At 40.4% G+C, this 21524-nt stretch overlaps 2 protein-coding genes across 4 annotated transcripts in view; both read right to left on the reverse strand.

Moving 5' to 3' along the window:
• pald1b (phosphatase domain containing paladin 1b) overlaps window positions 1-15805 on the reverse strand; it is a 34027-nt gene extending 18222 nt beyond the window's left edge. Inside the window, exons 1-12 of one of the 3 annotated variants that reach the window (XM_060925967.1) lie at window positions 12681-15805; window positions 10765-10968; window positions 9319-9520; window positions 8622-8801; window positions 4147-4311; window positions 3856-4016; window positions 3688-3763; window positions 1217-1368; window positions 875-968; window positions 671-775; window positions 430-525; window positions 114-248 (exon numbers count right to left, since the gene is read on the reverse strand). In XM_060925967.1, the coding sequence (XP_060781950.1) occupies window positions 114-248; window positions 430-525; window positions 671-775; window positions 875-968; window positions 1217-1368; window positions 3688-3763; window positions 3856-4016; window positions 4147-4311; window positions 8622-8801; window positions 9319-9520; window positions 10765-10955 (1557 nt within the window). In that variant the 5' untranslated portion in view covers window positions 10956-10968; window positions 12681-15805. Of the gene's footprint in view, window positions 1-113; window positions 249-429; window positions 526-670; window positions 776-874; window positions 969-1216; window positions 1369-3687; window positions 3764-3855; window positions 4017-4146; window positions 4312-8621; window positions 8802-9318; window positions 9521-10764; window positions 10969-11281; window positions 12543-12680 lie in introns of those variants that run through there. The other 2 variants (XM_060925968.1, XM_060925966.1) reach the window with 2 other exon arrangements.
• Window positions 15806-16962: 1157 nt separating this feature from the next.
• Window positions 16963-20646, reverse strand: eif4ebp2 (eukaryotic translation initiation factor 4E binding protein 2). Its single transcript, XM_060925970.1, has 3 exons — window positions 20343-20646; window positions 19496-19669; window positions 16963-19362 (listed from the first exon to the last, which is right to left on the reverse strand). The coding sequence occupies exons 1-3, from the start codon at window positions 20473-20475 to the stop codon at window positions 19331-19333; spliced, it is 339 nt and encodes a 112-aa protein (XP_060781953.1). The 5' UTR covers window positions 20476-20646; the 3' UTR covers window positions 16963-19330.
• Window positions 20647-21524: the final 878 nt, after the last annotated feature.

Genomic DNA, 21524 nt, shown 5'->3' on the forward strand with positions numbered 1-21524 from the left:
ACATTCCAAGTCACATAAAAGATAGACAGAACTTTTTTTCTAATATATTGTACAAGAATAAGTGCAAAAAAATGAAACAGGTTTTTACTAATATCCCGTCGTACGAGCCTTACCAGTATCCTGGTTCCATCAGTGACAAGACTGGCTGGTGCTAAGAGCTCAGAATGGTTCATACTGCCAAGCAGTCTATAGATCCATGCATTCACACACAGCCACTGGCTGAAACTCTGGGCAAACATCTGAGGATACTAGATACCAATGATAGAGAAACGCAGATCACACAAAATCTATAATAAACAAACAACGTGAGAAATGTATGCAGAGAAAGACAGTGAGGAGTCAAACTGAGATAAAGACAGAAAAGCAAAGAAAGGTAAAGGAAGACTGTGTAGATTATGCACTCCTTAATAATACTGTGCGTTATAGTACCTGATCGTGAAGATAAGCATTGAACACTATTAAGCAGAAATAAGACTCAAGACTCTGCAGGGTCCTTTGCAAGAAATAGGCCTTTGTACTGCGTCCCTAGAATAATAATAATAATAATAATAATAATAATAATAAAAAACAAAGAAACACTTCATGCATTTGCCACATGCCTCTTTCATAAACTTTGCTCACATAGTTACAAATTTGCTAAAAACAGTTAAAGTAAAAAAATTATACTCACTTGGATCTGATAATCCTCACAAATTGCTTCCATTTTTCTTTTATTTTCATATATTGCATCTTTGATGTTGTGCATTTCTGAACACATTTCAATAGCTCGATTGACCTACAGTGAAAAAGCAGAAAACATTTTGAACACTGCTGCAAATGCACTACATGCAAATGGACTACACTGTCATTAGGTATTATGTTCTCTGCAACTAACCTCATCAACCACCTGTTGACCTTTGGGGAGACGACTGATCAGATTTTGAATTACTTGAAACTCTGGATGCTGCTTGACCGGTGAGTCCTCTTCCCTTGGCAATGAAAGACAAAGATTTAACAAGTTCGCTCCACAAATTGATCATTTTCACTAACTCAGTCTTTGGAATCAAGTGTATATACGTATGATAATCACATAAAACTCAGTGAATTACAAGAGATTTTACATGACGAAAATAAATAATTTGTTTTATTGATTAATATTTTTTCATATCAATGTTTCAGCTAAAGGCAGAGCAGATGGTAGAGGAAACACTGCACATATTGCTAGAAATACCCTCACCTGGTGTTATACGGTGCCCCATGTAGGTGGTGAAAGACTAGTGCACCAAGGATAAGGCCAAGGTTGGTTCGTCCCACACCAACCTGGCAGCTGAACAGCATTGCAGGCAGAGGCCTGGCACTATCACGCAAAACTGACAAGCTAGGGCTTTTCTGTATAGGAGAGGATGTCATCATGTACATACACATACATAAAGAGAGTGAGAGAGAGAGAGATTTATGGGTTTGTATGTGACTTTCACTGTATGTAGGTCAGAATTAACAAACAAGATTGAAAACTACTTCTGTAGCTTACTATACATACACTGATCAGGCATAACATTAATGACATTTAGCAGACGCTCTTACCCAGAGCGACGCACAACATGCCCAGAGCAGCCTGGGGAGCAGTTGGGGGTTAGGTGCCTTGGTACTTCAGCCATTCCTGCTGGTTCAGGGAATCAAACCAGCAACCTTTGGGTCCCAAAGCTGCTTTTCTAACCACTAGGCTATGGTTTCCCCATAACATTAAAACCACCGACAGGTGAAGTGAATAATATATTGATTATCTCATTACAATGGTACCCATCAAGAGGTGGGATATACAACCCTGATTCCAAAAAAGTTGGGACAAAGTACAAATTGTAAATAAAAACGGAATGCAATGATGTAGAAGTTTCAAAATTCCATATTTTATTCAGAATAGAACATAGATGACATAAATGTTTAAACTGAGAAAATGTATCATTTAAAGAGAAAAATTAGGTGATTTTAAATTTCATGACAAAAACACATCTCAAAAAAGTTGGGACAAGGCCATGTTTACCACTGTGAGACATCCCCTTTTCTCTTTACAATAGTCTGTAAACGTCTGGGGACTGAGGAGACAAGTTGCTCAAGTTTAGGGATAGGAATGTTAACCCATTCTTGTCTAATGTAGGATTCTAGTTGCTCAACTGTCTTAGGTCTTTGTCATATCTTCCGTTTTATGATGCGCCAAATGTTTTCTATGGGTGAAAGATCTGGACTGCAGGCTGGCCAGTTCAGTACCCGGACCCTTCTTCTACACAGCCATGATGCTGTAATTGATGCAGTATGTGGTTTGGCATTGTCATGTTGGAAAATGCAAGGTCTTCCCTGAAAGAGACGTCATCTGGATGGGAGCATATGCTGCTCTAGAACCTGGATATACCTTTCAGCATTGATGGTGTCTTTCCAGATGTGTAAGCTGCCCATGCCACATACACTAATGCAACCCCATACCATCAGAGATGCAGGCTTCTGAACTGAGCGCTGATAACAACTTGGGTCGTCCTTCTCCTCTTTAGTCCGAATGACACGGCGTCCCTGATTTCCATAAAGAACTTCAAATTTTGATTCGTCTGACCACAGAACAGTTTTCCACTTTGCCACAGTCCATTTTAAATGAGCCTTGGCCCAGAGAAGACGTCTGCGCTTCTGGATCATGTTTAGATACGGCTTCTTCTTTGAACTATAGAGTTTTAGCTGGCAACGGTGGATGGCACGGTGAATTGTGTTCACAGATAATTCATCTGGAAATATTCCTGAGCCCATTTTGTGATTTCCAATACAGAAGCATGCCTGTATGTGATGCAGTGCTGTCTAAGGGCCCGAAGATCACGGGCACCCAGTATGGTTTTCCAGCCTTGACCCTTACGCACAGAGATTCTTCCAGATTCTCTGAATCATTTGATGATATTATGCACTGTAGATGATGATATGTTCAAACTCTTTGCAATTTTACACTGTCAAACTCCTTTCTGATATTGCTCCACTATTTGTCGGCGCAGAATTAGGGGGATTGATGATCCTCTTCCCATCTTTACTTCTGAGAGCCGCTGCCACTCCAAGATGCTCTTTTTATACCCAGTCATGTTAATGACTTATTGCCAATTGACCTAATGAGTTGCAATTTGGTCCTCCAGCTGTTCCTTTTTTTGTACCTTTAACTTTTCCAGCCTCTTATTGCCCCTGTCCCAACTTTTTTGAGATGTGTTACTGTCATGAAATTTCAAATGAGCCAATATTTGGCATGAAATTTCAAAATGTCTCACTTTCGACATTTGATATGTTGTCTATGTTCTATTGTGAATACAATATCAGTTTTTGAGATTTGTAAATTATTGCATTCCGTTTTTATTTACAATTTGTACTTTGTTCCAACTTTTTTGGAATTGGGGTTGTACTAGACGACTTGACATCACATCCTGGGCATCATATGATTTGCCCATGTGCAAAAAGCTTGATGTGCTTTTGGACTTTTAAGCACTTAAAGTTACTTATGATAGCTAATCAGGTGACTGCACTTGTGAGCATTATTATAATAAGGTCTTGTACTATCGACATTGATCATGTTTAAATGTTGTACCAATACCCTTTAAGTGTGGTAAAGTTTGTTCCTTGTTTGTATTTTTAGGAGGGTTGAAATAGGTGAAAACAAATAAATGCATAAATTATGAGATCTGATCTTACCCTAAGCACATTTACAAATGCATCAAAATCCTCCTCCACTGGTGCCCCCTCCATAGGAAGTGGGAGTCTGTAATATCTTAGAGAGAAATTCCCTTGCACTTAGAATTGCGAAATGTGATGTACAGCAAAACGGATATCGTCTTGACCTCAAACTGAACTACACATTACCTGTAAGAAGGCAAATTGAACTGTGGTCTTTTATAAACCTCCTCAGTTACATGTATGTCCTCCTCAGACACAATCCTCACATGTTGTGGTTCATCTTTGAAGTTTTCAATGTCATTATAAACACAGATGATGTTGTCACTGAGTTTAGCAAAGTCACACAGCTGAGGGAAAGTGCATAAAAAACAAGCAACACATAATCAGTACCAGATGTGATATAAATATGGCGAATCTTGTCTGATATAAGGATTCTGAGCGATATTTACACATCAAGCAGGGTAGTGTATAACCTGCCTCTTTTCTGATGGAGAGCTCCAACTGCTCTGCTCTGCCAACCCTTCTCAGGTCGTTTAGGTTCTCATGGAGGTTCTCTTTCCTTCTGGGAGTGTATGGAATAAAGTCTTTATCCAGATGCAGGAAAACAACAGGCTCTTCCCGCACACAGAAGAATATCACTTCCTGTACATATAAACAATATCTGGTAAAAGGTGGATAAATTCTTCACAATCCAGTTGAGTAGCTAAAGTGGTAATGATAGTGTACTATATTATATTATCAATATAGTACACTTATACTGCAATAAAAATAAATACTATATAACTACTTCCTTCTTCTCCCGGCCACAGCGGATCTGTTCTGCATGTTTGATTTGGCATAGGTTTTACACCGGACGCCCTTCCTGACACAACCCTCCCCAATCTATCCAGGCTTGGGACCGGCACTAAGTATGCACTGGCTTGTACAACCCCAGTGGCTGGGTATTTTACCTAATCTGCATGTCTATGAACTGTGGGGGAAACCGGAACACCCAGAGGAAACCCATTCAGACACGGGGAAAACATGAAGACTCCACACAGAAAGGCCCCGTCAGCCATGGGGTTCGACTACTATATGCCTACTTTATTACTATTTAAGTGGTGCCTGGCAGTTTTTAAAATAGGGGACACAGGTGTGTGTTATTGAAGTATAGTGTATATCTGTTGGTCTGTCCTTCTGTGCCTCATCTTATAAATGAGAACATGAAAAGACTTTGGATGACCACTGCAGCTTCAAGCACAGCGTTTGTCTGACTAGTGCTGAAATGTTCAAATTGTTCAAATTCACCCTGAGTGATAGATAATGTAGACATCTTCAGCATCTCGTTGAGCCAGGCTGTTGTCCCCACGTGCCTCAAAACTACCACCATCATCATCCCGGTCCCGAGGAAGCCATCTCCCTACTGCTTCAATGACTACCGCCCTGTCGCACTCACTCCCATCGCTCACCCACTCACTCGCTTGAAGTGATTCAAGCGGCTAGTCATGCAGCATATCAAGTCTGCCCTCCCCCCCACCCTGGACCCTTTCCAGTTTGCATATCAGTCCAACCGTTCAACCGATGATGCCATCTCCACTGCCCTCCACTCAGCCCTCACCCACCTGGAGACAAAAGACTCGTATGTCAGAATGCTGTTCATAGACTTTAGCTCAGCATTCAACACAATCATTCCTCAGCAGCTCATTCATAAACTGGACCAGCTGGGACTCAACACCTCCCTGTGCAACTGGCTGCTGGACTTCCTGATGGGGAGACCACAGACTGTACGGGTCGGCAGCAACTCCTCCAGCACCATCACATTGAACACGGGGGCCCCCAAGGATGTGTGCCAAGCCCCCTCCTCTTCACTCTGCTGACCCACGACTGCACATCAACATCCAACTCTAATCTCTTTATTAAGTTTGCGGATGACATGACTGTGGTGGGTCTCATCAACAATGGCGATGAGACAATCTACAGGAGTGAGGTGAGCTGCTTGGCCATGTGGTGCAAGGACAACAGTCTCCGTCTGAACGTGGAGAAGACGAAGGAGATTGTTGTGGACTTCAGGAGAGAGCACATCCAGCATGCTCCACTATCTATCGACGGTGCTGCAGTGGAGAGGGTGAGCAGCACCAAGTTTCTGGGTGTACACATCTCTGAAGACCTGTCCTGGAGCAACAACACCACATAACTGGCCAAAAAAGCCCAACAGCATCTGTACTTCCTCCGCAAACTGAGGAGAGCAAGAGCCCCAGCCCCCATCATGCACACTTTCTACAGAGGCACCATCGAGAACATCCTGACCAGCTGCATCACCATGTGGTACGGCGCCTGCACCGTGTCCTGCTGCAAGTCTCTTAAGCGCATCGTGAGAGCAGCTGAGAGGATCATTGGTGTCTCTCTCCCTTCTCTAATGGATATTTATAACTCCCGCCTCACCCGCAAAGTCATCAGGATTGCAGGTGACCCTACCCACCCATCTCACAGCCTCTTCAGTCTGCTGCCGTCAGGGAGGAGACTGCGGAGTCTCCGGGCCAAAACCAGCAGGCTCAAGGACAGTTTCTTTCACCAGGCGGTCAGGAGGCTCAACTCCCTCCCTGTTCTGCCCCTCCTCCCCCCTCTGCCCCCTGCCACAGATTCTGCTCGCACACACCCCTGCCCCCCCTTCAGCACCTGACATGTCATCCTCACAGTTCCCCCCCCCCCCCAAACACACACACACATACATACATCTCATTGTTCATCAACACACTGAACTCAGGGACCGCACATCTCACTTTACCTTGCTCATTTGCACTATTCCGCACTACCTCACCTTAACAGCTGCTAGTTTGTTTATACTGCTTATTTCATGTTTACCTGCTATACCTCAAGTACCCTTGACTGTTTATTTTGCACCAATTTACATGTGTGTGTGTGTGTATGTGTATATATATATATATATATATATATATATATATATATATATATATATATATATATATATATGAGTGTTTAGTCTACGTCTAGTTCTGATCTAGAGTGTTTATACTGTTTATATTGTTTGTTTTTTCAATTATTCTATTTTTATTTATTGCATTACCTGTTTGCACCATGGGTCAGAGAGGACTGAAATTTCATCTGTGCTGTATGTCGAGCATGTATAGCATATTTGACAATAAAGTTGACTTGACATTTTTACAACCCCGATTCCAAAAAAGTTGGGACAAAGTACAAATTGTAAATAAAAACAGAAGGCAATAATTTACAAATCTCAAAAACTGATATTGTATTCACAATAGAACATAGACAACATATCAAATGTCAAAAGTGAGACATTTTGAAATTTCATGCCAAATATTGGCTCATTCGAAATTTCATGACAGCAACAAATCTCAAAAAAGTTGGGACAGGGGCAATAAGAGGCTGGAAAAGTTAAAGGTACAAAAAAGGAACAGCTGGAGGACCAAATTGCAACTCATTAGGTCAATTGGCAATAGGTCATTAACATGACTGGGTATAAAAAAGAGCATCTTGGAGTGGCAGCGGCTCTCAGAAGTAAAGATGGGAAGAGGATCACCAATCCCCCTAATTCTGCGCCGACAAATAGTGGAGCAATATCAGAAAGGAGTTCGACAGTGTAAAATTGCAAAGAGTTTGAACATATCATCATCTACAGTGCATAATATCATCAAAAGATTCAGAGAATCTGGAAGAATCTCTGTGCGTAAGGGTCAAGGCTGGAAAACCATACCGGGTGCCCGTGATCTTCAGGCCCTTAGACGGCACTGCATCACATACAGGCATGCTTCTGCATTGGAAATCACAAAATGGGCTCAGGAATATTTCCAGAGAACATTATCTGTGAACACAATTCACTGTGCCATCCACCGTTGCCAGCTAAAACGCTATAGTTAAAAGGAGAAGTTGTATCTAAACATGATCCAGAAGCGCAGACGTCTTCTCTGGGCCAAGGCTCATTTAAAATGGACTGTGGCAAAGTGGAAAACTGTTCTGTGGTCAGACGAATAAAAATTTGAAGTTCTTTATGGAAATCAGGGACGCCATGTCATTCGGACTAAAGAGGAGAAGGACGACCCAAGTTGTTATCAGCGCTCAGTTCAGAAGCCTGCATCTCTGATGCTATGGGGTTGCATTAGTGCATGTGGCATGGGAAGCTTACACATCTGGAAAGACACCATCAATGCTGAAAGGTATTTCCAGGTTCTAGAGCAACATATGCTCCCATCCAGACAACGTCTCTTTCAGGGAAGACCTTGCATTTTCCAATATGACAATGCCAAACCAAATACTGCATCAATTACAGCATCATGGCTGCGTAGAAGAAGGGTCCGGGTACTGAACTGGCCAGCCTGCAGTCCAGATCTTTCACCCATAGAAAACATTTGGCGCATCATAAAACAGAAGATACGACAAAAAAGACCTAAGACAGTTGAGCAACTAGAATCCTACATTAGACAAGAATGGGTTAACATTCCTATCCCTAAACTTGAGCAACTTGTCTCCTCAGTCCCCAGACGTTTACAGACTGTTGTAAAGAGAAAAGGGGATGTCTCACAGTGGTAAACATGGCCTTGTCCCAACTTTTTTGAGATGTGTTGTTGTCATGAAATTTAAAATCACCTAATTTTTCTCTTTAAATGATACATTTTCTCAGTTTAAACATTTGATATGTCATCTATGTTCTATTCTGAATAAAATATGGAATTTTGAAACTTCCACATCATTGCATTCCGTTTTTATTTACAATTTGTACTTTGTCCCAACTTTTTTGGAATCGGGGTTGTACGTTTAATATAGAATAACTTCACTGCTGCATTTTAATGAAATTTTAGGTGAGGTCAAGCTTTCAGATTACTATATAAGCCCTTTGCCTGAACTTCAACACTAGAAAACATCAGTGACACAAGAAATATATCCTGAACACAACAGAAAGTGGAAGATTTTCATCTTGTACATGAAAGACTGACCTCATAAGCTTCACTCTCTAGCTTCTGGAGGACCTGTTTGAAGCCGTTCAGGCTGGTCTGGCCCATTCCAAACAGAGGGTAGTTTTCCTTCACTTTCCGGAAGTTAGGGGCCCCATAGCTTCCTGTAGTGTTTAAGACATCTGCTCTAGTATTCACATCCTGTACCATAAAAAACTCCCCCTGGGCAATAAAAAGCATTTAAATATTGTGAGCATAATAGTCACTCATGTCTTCAGTTAAAGCATGACCCATTATATCCCCTAAAATAAAGCGGACTCTTTCAGTCTTTCAAGCTTTTAATCTTTCAATCAGATCACTGGATGTAAAACTTTGAAAATATTAAAAGTCAACAGAAGTATGACAGTAGTGATATTAAAAATCTAATTTCAAATAAAATTTCATGTTCCATAGAAATAAAACTAAATATTTGAGGCATGTACTGTATGTTGTTATGACTTTCCTTTCATAATGTTTCTCAATACTGGGATGAAATAAAGCTTTAAAAAAAAATGATGGCAGGTGTTTATTTAAAGGTTTTCCGCCCAGCGATTGTGACAATAAAGCTTCCCCTTCAGGAACCAGCTGTTTTCCAACAGTTGGACAATTGAACAATTTCACCATTATGTCAGTATGAGATCAAAATATCTACCCAATATTTCATAATGTTGGTAAATTACCTTCATAAAGACATACTTACCAGCACTAGGTAATGTTCAGGCAGTGTATCAGATATTTTTCCCACAGAGTAGTTAGCCGAGAGGATATTATCATGAATTTGAAACTCTTCCCGGCAGTTATACCTGCTCAAAGAGATACATCTCTGGTTGATTCCACAGTTGATTGAGGTGCTGTTTGTATCCCACTGATACTGCATTTGCAAATGTTCATGTAAAATAAAGCTAAAGACATTATAAACATAGATGAAGTGGACTTTACAAATGTGTATGCATTAGACAAATAACTTAAAAGATTAATATAGGGCTTAAAAACAGTATTTTGCCTGTCCCAACTTATTACCATTACATTTGACCTTGAAATTTAATCATTGAAATCCTTTAAAAATTATTTTGTCATTAAACGTACAAATCCATTTAATGAAGTGCACCTGAAACATCATTTTCCATGAGTTGTCATCAATTATAAGTTAAGACAAATATCCATTTAAGCTCATATTCACTCAACCCGGTTACCTGAACACATTCACCCCATGAAATACTTCACAAGTTCAACAAGTAGATGCATTATCCATATTTACTGAAGATCATGGGAAAAAGAAAAATGAGATATTGTGATATTTGGCTGATGAGATCACTTTGAACCCTGATCACCCAAACTGTAGACCGAAAGGTTTTTTTTAAAAAAAAACCTTATTATTATGGCCAGGTTCCCTGCCCGAACTGATAATCGCATCATCAGTTTTTCTTTGGCTAATCAGACACAAGGTACACCACCACTCTTGCCAGAGCGGTTGGGGGTTAGGTGCCTTGCTCAAGGGTATTTCAGCCAGTCCTGTTGGTCCAGTGAATCAAACCAGCAACCTTTTGGTCCTAAAGCTGTTTCTCTGACCATTAGGCCATGTCTTCCCCAAAACCGACTGAAAGTAAATTATTAATTTATTTTAAAAAAAAATGCATTTTAAGTAAAGCATTACAATGCTCTTAATGTTCTCATGCTAAGAACATGGAATGCCACTTAACTGCATTTCGTTTCTAAAACTCAACCATGTTACTCGTGTAATAGTAAAAACACAGCCACTGTCAATAAAGAAAACCTGTAAGAAATAAGATATTGCTACCTGAGATGAGTTAAGACATTTGTAAAAAATAAATAAATTATATAATGTTTTCTGAGATTCAATGTTGAAAAATTGTTTTAAAAAATAATTTTTAAGAGTTAAAAGACCTAAATGGTACACTAATCATGGAATCACCCTTCTACTTCACATTACATACAGTATATACATTACATTACACTGTGACATCATGCTGATTTAAGGCAAACTGCACAGAAGACAAATAGTTCACCTACTCTGGATGGACATTCATCAGTCAAAACATATTATTTGAGAGTTACCACGTATGTGAGAGATGATATCAAGCACAGGATTACGATATTGGACAATAGTTTTGGTATTAGAGCTTACGTGATGACAACGGGGGCCACCTTGTTTGTGATAATGGACTTGGCCTTGCTGCTGGGAATGTTCAGCACCTGTGAAGAGCTGCTGCTGCTCATAGAGCGCTTGTCTTCAGCAATGTCACCAGTTTGGTGATCAGTGTGGTGTGTAGGAGTCACTGCTGCAGGCTGGGACCCTGCACTAGCAGTAGTACCCATAGTCCACACAGAGCTGCAATCAGACCACACACACACCAAAGGATTTTCAAAGGAGCGACAGAAATATACAACTGCAAGGAAAAATCCAATGAATTATGAGCTACTGTGATTTTTTTTAAGAGAATACAACACGACGTGCCCCTGATTAATGTACAAGGACACATAACTCTTTCCAGCATGTACACAGGAGAAAAAAAAAAAAGACAAACTCCACTTACAAGAGTGGACTTGCATACATAACCAAGACAATTAGGCACATTTATGAAAATATTTTACATTTTCCACGCCATTCAAACTATCATTTAATTTTAAAAGGAGTGTCTCACGATCTGACAGCTGTGCCCATATCCTTTGCTTTTTGCTTCTTCATTTCAGATCTCTTCCAGCTTTTATGAAACAAACCAACAAATGGAGCAACAAAAGGTTCTGCGCTGTTAGCAGGATCTTCTCAACATCACAAGCCCTGTTTTCCAAAGCACAAAGATAAAAGCCAACTGGACATTTGCTACTTTTTAGCCATGTAACTTTCTGGTTCTTTCCTTACAATGCCAGAGCTGAAGTAGGAGCTCCCGAGGGGGCAGCGGAGAAGTACAGTACTGTACATCTGGCAGCCAGACAGCTCTGTGGGCGGCTCCAGACATTCACAGGACGGCCCTCTTTCATGGAGCAGACCCAAAACACAAACTCTCACACAGCAACGCTGACAACAGCAAAGTACCAAATCCAAACAGAAGGAGCGTGAGATACAAACTAGATCCTTTTTTTAAATTATTATTATTATTTCAACAGAAGTCTAACTCATGCATCAGCTGAGATTTCAGAAATAGTTCTGGATTGATTTTCTAGACACGGTTAATTTAATAAATACACAAAATTAAAGTGTCCTGGTGAATATTTGTATTCTTTTATGTTTGCATAATTGACTGGTCTACCCAAGGTATTGCAGACATCAGGAAGAGTTATGCCCTTTCCGAAGACTTGATTGAAATTCCAATTGTGCCACAATAGAGCAGACAAAAAGCAAAGAAGAAAATCTCTAAATAAGGCCAGAAAAAGCCTCAGGATACATTTGTGTGATGTCACACAGATAGGAGGAAGGATACGAGCACCAATGAGCCCTAGTGGGGAGGAGGAAGTACTAGGGGTACCAATGATTGATATATCCTTGATTTAAAGTGCACGTGCGCATCCAAAACCACTTGTTTCATTTCTTCTCATGCACAAATTATACACCAATGATGTTGGACATTGGTCATCAAGATGTAGATGTGTCAGCTTTACAGCATTTGAAGCAGTATTTAAAAAGTTCTGACACACCACAAAGTCACAAATATACACTTGTGTACACAACCAGCTGTGTATATATATATAGTATGTGTCTTTCTCATAAGCCAGCACAGCCAATAACAGAGCATTACACCGCCCAACCACAGCCACATGTTAGTGTGCTTATTTCCTTACATAGATAACAAGGCTCAGCATGCTGATGTTACAAACAACTGGACTATTTTGGACTGGTCTATTTTAAACTCCACAGAAGTATTATCTGAAACACTATATTTGCAATAAAAATGAGGCTTTCACTTTTATGTGGTCACAAAGCCATGCAAAAAAAAAAAAAAGTTAAAACAAAATTTGAAAACTATTTTTTCTTGAACACAATCAACAGAACTGACTGCAGGTACTGCAGCAGGAGAAGTAGGCATTATAAAACAGATTTCTTACCCAATTACTACTTTACTTATATGACCATGAGATTTTCAGTGTTCACACACAGACGAGAACGAAGCATAGCAGACAATCCTGCCTAAGTTTTCTTGCATGTTGAAGCCGCTCAGAGCTAACACCTCAGTATGGATCCTTTCTCAGTTGTCCTCAGTCATGTGGCCTGAATGCAGGACTACAGCAGCGAGACAGAGGCGAGTTTACACAGACAGAACAAGGGAGGTGGGCAAGTACTTATCCTCACCACCTCTTCAACTCGCACAGAGTGAGGATATGAGATGAGGATGTGGGGGAGGACTCTTGTTTCATTCTCTCACCAATCAGCATTTCCATCTCCTGGCAACGTAGCACCTACACTTTAACGTAGGAACATCAAGAATGGAGAGGACTTACAGTAAAAACAAAGCATTAGTGAGTCAACAAGACCTTGCGCTAAGAGTCTTCTGTAATACAGCAAAGGAGGTCGTTGGCACTCTTCGACACTTCTCACTAATCACTAACGACAGAGTCACAGGAAAATGCAGGACAGTGGCGAACCGAGCACAAAAGAGCAACAGAGGCGGTGACATACTCATTAAATCTGATCATTGAAGAATACTGCTGGGTCCCTGGATTTTACTACTGCACCGAAGGATAGGACATTTAACATTTCACAATATTCTGCAATACTCACATAACCAACTGTAAAACTGATGTCTTGACTGGATTCTCAAGTATGAACAGTGACCAGAATAATCTGAGCAAAAAAAAAAAAAAGTGTTTCCTTTAATTAGCAAATGCAAATGAGGATTCGTGAATGGGAACGGAAAATTCCGAAAGTGTCACTTGTATTTGGGGACAAACAGCTTTAGTTTTAGTGCCAGTTTCTTTCAGTGCTTTTAGTCTCCGTTAAATAAAGTCTTTTTAAGAGGTGGCGCCTTTCACAGCGCTGATAAAGAACACCCTCAGCTTGAAGGCCTGCTGGTGCGCCGTGGACAGTGTTGCCATGGGTTTCCAAGCAACTGAGCATGTCTCAAGAATCATTTATACACTGTAGTTTCACCAAGATTAATTGCCTGAAAAGCAGGAAAGAAAAGGTTTAAACATCCCAAAAGTGTTTCTTTTTTTGGTCTTTTTGTGATCGTGAACTTTTGTGGTTAGCTTCCCAAATATTCTGAGATTACGTGTCATTTAAAAGTGGTATTTAAAGCATTGTTGTGAAGGACCAGATCAACAAAAATGAAAAATAAATAAAATACTGCAAAAATGACAATAACTGGCATCAATAAATGAAATCACAAAATGATGTGGTCTATGTACTAGTTTTGTACTTTTGACTATATGTGTGGCATTAATAATCTTTAATACAACCCCAAATCAGAAAAAGTTGGGATGGTATGGAAAATCTCATTTCATCTCATTATCTCTAGCCGCTTTATCCTGTTCTACAGGGTCGCAGGCAAGCTGGAGCCTATCCCAGCTGACTACGGGCGAAAGGCGGGGTACACCCTGGACAAGTCGCCAGATCATCACAGGGCTGACACATAGACACAGACAACCATTCACACTCACATTCACACCTACGGTCAATTTAGAGTCACCAGTTAACCGAACCTGCATGTCTTTGGACTGTGGGGGAAACCGGAGCACCCGGAGGAAACCCACACAGACACGGGGAGAACATGCAAACTCCACACAGAAAGGCCCTCGCTGGCCACGGGGCTCGAACCTGGACCTTCTTGCTGTGAGGCGACAGTGCTAACCACTACACCACCATGCCGCCCCTGTATGGAAAATACAAAAAAAAAAAAGCAAAGCAGCAGTAATTTCTAAATTTGCTTTGACTTGTATTTCATTGCAGACAGAATGAACCCAAGATATTTCATGTTTTATCTGGTCAACTTCCTTTCAACTGTTAATATAAATCCATTCTTGCATTTCAGGCCTGCAACACTTCCCAAAGTGTGTGTGTGTGTGGGTGGGGGGATTTAGGGCTACTAATGAGGTAAAACTATTAAATAATGATGTGATTTGAAACAGGTAAATGTCATCATGATTTGATACAAAACCAGTATCCAGGCAAAGCCTCGCTTCTGAGGAACAAAGATGGGCCGAGGATCTCCAGCTTGTCAACAAACGTGAGAGAAAACTATTGAAAATGTTTAAAAACGAAATGTTCCTCAAAGAAAGTTACAAAGGTACTCAGATATTTCACCCTCTATGGCACGTCATTACACAATTCAAGGAATCTAGAGGAATTTCGGTGTGTAAAAGGCAAGGGCACAAGCCTAAGCTGAACTCCCATGATCTCCGATCCCTCAGATGGCAGTGCATCAAAAACCGTCTTTCACCTACAGCTGATATAACCACATGGACTCAGGATTACTTGGGCAAACCGTTGTCAAGCACTACAATACAGAACTACATCCAGAAACGGCAATTAAAACTTTACTGTGCAAAAAGGAAACCTTATGTTAATGGTGTCCAGAAGCGCAGTCGACTTCTCTGGGCTTGAAGGCATCTAGGATGGACCATCACACAGTGGAAACATGTATTGTGGTCAGATGGATTAGTATTCCAGGTCTTTTTTGTAAGAAATGGACGCCCTGTGCGCCAAATCAAAGACGAAAAGGACCATCCAGACTGTTACCAGCAACAAGTCCAAAAACCAGAGTCTGTCATGGTATGGGGTCGTGTCAGTGCTCTTGGCAAAGGTAATTTGCACTTCTGTGATGGCAGCATTAATGCAGAAAAGTACAGTGAGATTTTGGAGCAACATCTGCTGCCTTCAAGACAATAGCCTTTCCAGGGACATTTCAACAAGACAATGCAAAACCACATTCTGCACACATTACAAAGGCATGGCTGTGGAAGAAGAGGGTGTCTGTCCCAACTGTCCCCAATAGAGAACGTGTGGCAAATTTTGAAAGGAAAAAAAAAAATGTGACAATGATGACGACCTCATACTGTTGCACACCTTAAGACCTGCTTACAGGAAGAATGGGACAAAATACCTGAAACGCTTCACTTGGTGTCAATCCCTAAACATATTTTAAGTATTGTGAGAAGGAATAGCAACATTATAAAATGGTAAATGCTTTACTGCCCATTTTTTTTAAATGTGCTGCAAGAATCAAAATTGAAGTGTGTGTATTTTTTTTTTTTTTGGGGGGGGGGGGGGGGGGAATGAGGTAACGCATCAAATAATGTGCTGTTGTATTGTTTTGAGTGCAACACAGGTCAAAGATTATTTACTAATCATTGTTTTCAGTTTTAATTCCAACTCACCCTCCCAACTCTTTCCCGATTTGGGGTTGGAGTATTTCATAGCACAATACATAGCATATCAAAATATTTCATCTAAATCTTCGTCCAAGTTGAATGATAATACCCTATAAATGGACTGCACCTACTCTTGCACCAACACTGTGCTTCGAGTGCTACATGAAAATAACTCCATACAGGCAACATATAACCAAAGATTTAAGATTATGATCCGATTATTGAGCTGGAAGACTAAAAGATGGCTTACGTATACCATGAAAGCTCACACTGAGTTTCAGAAGTTTTGCTGCACACACTGACTCTGGCTCAATAAATAATTTGTCTATTTTTAAACATTTAGCAAAAACAATTTAAACTGTAATTCAACTAAATATTTTTGTATTTTAGTTTGCAGTTACATAACATTGACCATCTCTGGCTACCTAGAGGGCTTGGTCTCATGGTCTGAAAAGGATCTTTAAGTACTTTAGTGAACATCTCTAGTGTCTAATGCTGTACCTGAATGTGTAAAAACTCCCACACGTCATGTGGATGAAGGATTTAAGCAATACAGATTTTGGCCAACCTGCACTTCCATTCAGACACTATAGGGCCAAAAGTATGTGGACACCTGACCACTACATACGCACACGGTTCTTCCCCAACCTGTTGCCATAAAGTTGGAAGCGCACAACTGTATAAAAAGGTCTTCGTATGCAGTCACATTTGATTCCAGGGAAGGGAAATCTTAGAGGCCCAAACATATTCTAGCATGACAATGGTCCATGAACACATGGTCAAATCTGAAATGGGAGGCCTAAAAAGCGCATTAAAAAAAAGGTATGATGGTCAGGTGTCCACATGGTACACTTTCATAGAAAACATTTAGCCATCAGCAGGAATTGCTTCAGAATTGTAACTAGAATCATATACTGTAACTAACTAACTTCACATCTGTGATGCCATCTAGTGGTTATACTGCATTATAACTTGGAATATTAACCCTAGTGCTTACCAATATACAGAGAGCAACAACAAGTTTTTCCCCAAGGAACTTTTATTGATTTTGCTGTAATAGTGTCCATTGGCATTGGAATTTAATTTAAATGTCAATTTTACAGGGTCTCAATTACAGAATTAAAAAAAAACAAAACCTTTGTGCCACTTTTTGTATACCATTTAGTAAATTAATCTGGGAAGGCTCTTACAAAAAGATATAACCATCTCTGAAGGGCAATTTATGAATTCCGATGGGTACGGTATGTAAAATACACAATGTTTCAGTTAAGGGGTTGAAAGACACTGGATTTGAAAGCTCACAATATATTAGAGTACATTCAGCAAACACATCTGCTTCAACATTTCATCTTGCCAATTGGTATTTAAATCAGAAATGTGTTAACTGTAAATTCAAAAATGGTAGAAAAATAAACCAGCTGGGAATTAATCAGTTTGCAATGCTCAGCAGAAATCATGAGCTATTAAATCCAAATCAGTTACAATTTAAGTTAACCCAATCACTTATTTCAACCAATATCTTGCTGCAAGCCCAAACCTTTTACCTCTAAAGCAGAGAAAAATAAAACATGTCTCCAAAAATATAAATGTATTGTGATAAACACCTTAATCCTGAACTCAGAAAAGGGAAAAAAAAGTTTAAATTTGGTGGGGGACTAAACTTCTTTAAGTCACAGTTGTGATGCTTAGTAAAGTAAGGCATGGGTACAGAGACTTGCGCTAAAAGACAGACGAATGATTTAAGTACAAAAGCTCTAAAGCAGAGAATGAACCGTATTCTCTTGTAAGTCACTTTTTAAAGACAATCGCTTTGCTCTCCTGTGGAAAAGCTCAAACCTTGCCCATTTCCCATGAGGAGGGGGGAGGAGTTCACAGAAATACAACATTTTTATAATGCTGACATCTGAGAAGATACACAAGAGCTTAAACTATGCATAGAGGAGTATTAGAAATGGTTTCATTCAAGCTTTTAAGCCATTTATCATCTTTCTTTAAAAAAAATTTTTTTTTTAAAATAATAATACCCTGTCAGGTCACTGCAACTATCCATCAGCTCAAATGCTGTTACAATTCCCCTAACTGCATGATCAATGATGCATAATAGCAGCACAACCTTACTGACAACACTTCAGTGCTTTCCTACCTTTGATCCGATGTTACAGCTTTGGAAACATAATAGCAAACGGAAAGCGAAAGTAGACGTCACAACTGGCATTATGATATACACATACACACACACACTTCCCTGTTATTTCACCTATAAGAGTTAACAGTGATATTGTACATGACAGAAGTGCATCTTGAGACCAGCTCTGGAATGGGGCTCCTTTCTGTTCATTACCTATTTATAAATCATATTTAACCAGTCACTGGTCCAAAGCGGTGCATGTTATTACTTTTGACCACCAACAACTAATCTTAGGTCACTTTTACTACAGTATGTGTGTTCTTTTAGACTCAGTGACCACAAAGCTGATGGTAATGCTTCAAGTATCATCAGGATTTTCTCATAAATCAAAGGCGGGGCAAATTATATTGCTAGCAGGATCTGTAAATTGAACACAGTATCACTGGCTAAAAACCAGGCCACCTGGTCATCACTATCCCCCACCTTCTCAACAGATTTTTTTGCCTTAAATAAGGGGGGGGAGAAATGGGGTAGAAATTTGGCAGGATTTTAACTGCAACACTTCCTTAAGGTCCATGGTTTAGGCATTTTATAAAACTATTTTCCCCCATGCTGAATCTGAAAATTTGTAATAAAAAGAAAACAATGGATCCAGCTATGCATCTATGCCCAATTCAAAGGCTTGGAATGAAAATGATACTCTTTAAATCTGAACCAAAACACATGATGCTCATCAATGCTACTAGACCTTTTATGGAAATTTAAAAAATAAAATATACTGAAAAATGTTGACTACTGAAAAAATTATGAAACAACAAGGAGGTAACAATGTGCACGGATGAGTAGATGTCTGGATGACAGACACCGGGTGAGCATTTTGGATCATTTAACTTGCTATGAAAAATGGCACTAATTACAATGAAAAAAAAAAATCTCTTGGTGGCTGTTTTGCAAGTGAATCGGTTTACATTAATTGTTACACTTGGGCACTTAAATACAGACATTTCCCTTGCTGTGTGGCCAAAACATGTACAGCTGTTGGTAGCCCTGAAACCTAATCAAACGTATCAGAATCATTTGTTAACTTTCAGGGCTCCAGCAGCCCAATGGGCCAACAGGAGTCGACTATCCCCATGATTATTTAGCAACCAACAGCTAGAGAGAGCTAAAGGAGAGGGCTCACAACATTGGTTTCTACAAGCCAAGCCACTGGCACATGGACGCCAGGTTATTATTCGCTCTTCATGTTGGTTCCTCTTCTTTATATGTCCATCTCAAACTGAGCATCTTCACCTGAAGCACAAAGTAAAGTCTTGTGTGAGCATCAAAACCACAACATTTACAACAAGTAAACAAAAAGCACATCTCATTTTATTAACAGCAGGTTAATCATCAGCTTGAGGTTGAAGCGAGTGAAACGACAAACCTGCTCCTGGTTTGCCATCATGGTTATTGATATTAGCTTCATTCTTCTTGTTCTCATTGAGGATGTTTTGGCTTGTCACTCCAGGGATGACCGGCAGATGTGCTGGTGGAGTCTGGGCTATAGGGGAGTTACGCCGGTCTAACAGGAATTTACGGTCATAGATGATCCGGGTACCTAAAGAAGACAAATAAAAAAATAAAAACAAATTGTTTTCCTCCTTCTAAACAAAAACAGGTTGTGCTACAAGGCATATACAAATCAATTTCAAAGCAAATTAACCTGACAACTATACAAAAATCACAAGCTCATGGACTACTTTTTTTTGTATTTTAGTAGCAAGCAAATATTTTAAAACTAATCATGCTTGCCTTGTTAAAATTTTTTAGCTAATATTTACCTAATAAAAAAAATTGTACAGATTGAGATTCAGAGTGCTGAGGCTATTTTTGACTTGACACTATTGTCATTTAACACAGAATCTCTCTCTTGATTGGACAAATCTCAAAATCACTGCGCGGCAAAATAACCAATCACACCATTCTAAACAATCGCAAGGGCGGGACGAGTCAGCTGGCAGCGTCCCAAACACCACACTATTGGCCACATATCGCGCTGTGCAGAGTGCACAAAGTCGTTCTTTTACACCCTAAATAGTGAGCCTACATCGGAAGTAAGGCGCCATTTGAAATCAAGCCCTTGTTTTTGTTTTGAACATACTAGCGTTCCGAGCGAGGCAAGTAGGCCACAGGCTAACGTCGAGCAGAGCAGCGAACTGAAGAACAAGTGACAAGCTTCCGCATGTGAATTCTGGTTCAAGTCACAAAAGCACGCTTTAAAATGACATTACCGCCCGGGGTAGTTGAAAATAAAGTGCCTCCAGGAGTGGTGCAATAATCGTGAGGTAGCTGCGTTGAGTCGTCGATCAGCACCGTCCTGGTTGGAATGGCCCTGCTCTCGCTATGCTGACGACTGGACGACATTGCATTAGATTGGCTCGCTGAGCGGTGTCAAGCTGAACTTAGAACTCCAACGGAAGGTGGAACCCCAGGCCTTTTGCCTTCTTTTCTATCTTTTTCTCAGGCTTTCTTGTCGTTTAACTCGCCCTCCCAGCCGTCAGCACCGTCCCTCCCTCCGCCAGGCAGGAAGCAGAGCGCCTCCACAGGATATGAGCGCAAACTAGGAGCTGAACACGTGTTCACATGGGGCGCGTCTCACTTCAGACCCATGTAGGCAGCCTACAATGTCATGTTCAGGGGTGGGTTTCCCAAAAGCCTCTTAACGTTAAAGGGCATATCCTGGACCAAATTCGGTTTTTTTTTTAATGACAGAATGTCCCTTTACACACTCATCCAGAAGGGTAATTTTGCACAAGGCCATCTGTCTACAGCAGAAAAAAATAAAATAACAAAACGCGTCTGGAAAAATCCCAAGGGAGTCTGAAACTGGGGTGGCATGGTGGTGTAGTGGTTAGCGCTGTTGCCTCACAGTAAGAAGGTCCGGGTTCGAGCCCCGTGGCCGGCGAGGGCCTTTCTGTGCGGAGTTTGCATGTTCTCCCTGTGGGTTTCCTCCGGGTGCTCTGGTTTCGTCCAAAGACATGCAGGTTAGGTTAACTGGTGGCTCTAAATTTTTTTTTTTTTTTAGTTTTTCAGTCACTTTTTTTAAAATTTTAATTTACTACAAAACCAAGATGTGTGTAACAAACAATATAACACAAAACAAAACCATACAACATTAGTGAACCAGGACATAGGACATTCAGTAAGGGCTAGGGACATGGTACTGAGGGGGGGGGGATTATTAAAATGTATGTGTGTGTGTGTGTGTGTGTGAGTGTGTTAGAGGGGGATGTTTGAGTGTGGGTGTGAGGGGGGTATTTGTGTGTGTGTGTACATGAATACATATGTATATTATCAGTTTAGCAATTATGTAAATTATATGTGAGCAGAAAAGTCCGGGGCATGGGGGATTAGGATGAGTCCCACTGGGAGGGAGTGGAGGAAGGGAGGAAGAGACAAGGGAGGGAGAAGCA

This window comes from Neoarius graeffei, chromosome 7 (genome assembly GCF_027579695.1).
Source record: "Neoarius graeffei isolate fNeoGra1 chromosome 7, fNeoGra1.pri, whole genome shotgun sequence".
NCBI classification, from domain to species: Eukaryota; Metazoa; Chordata; class Actinopteri; order Siluriformes; family Ariidae; genus Neoarius; species Neoarius graeffei.

Excerpts from the sequence above, each read along its gene's own strand:
- eif4ebp2 (XM_060925970.1), bottom strand. The coding sequence starts at position 20,475 with ATGTCGTCCAGTCGTCAGCATAGCGAGAGCAGGGCCATTCCAACCAGG. Across the intron at positions 19,670-20,342 it reads ATTTTCAACTACCCCGGGCG|GTACCCGGATCATCTATGAC; the intron begins GTAATGTCATTT and ends TGTCTTCTTTAG. Across the intron at positions 19,363-19,495 it reads TGATGGCAAACCAGGAGCAG|GTGAAGATGCTCAGTTTGAG; the intron begins GTTTGTCGTTTC and ends TTTGTGCTTCAG.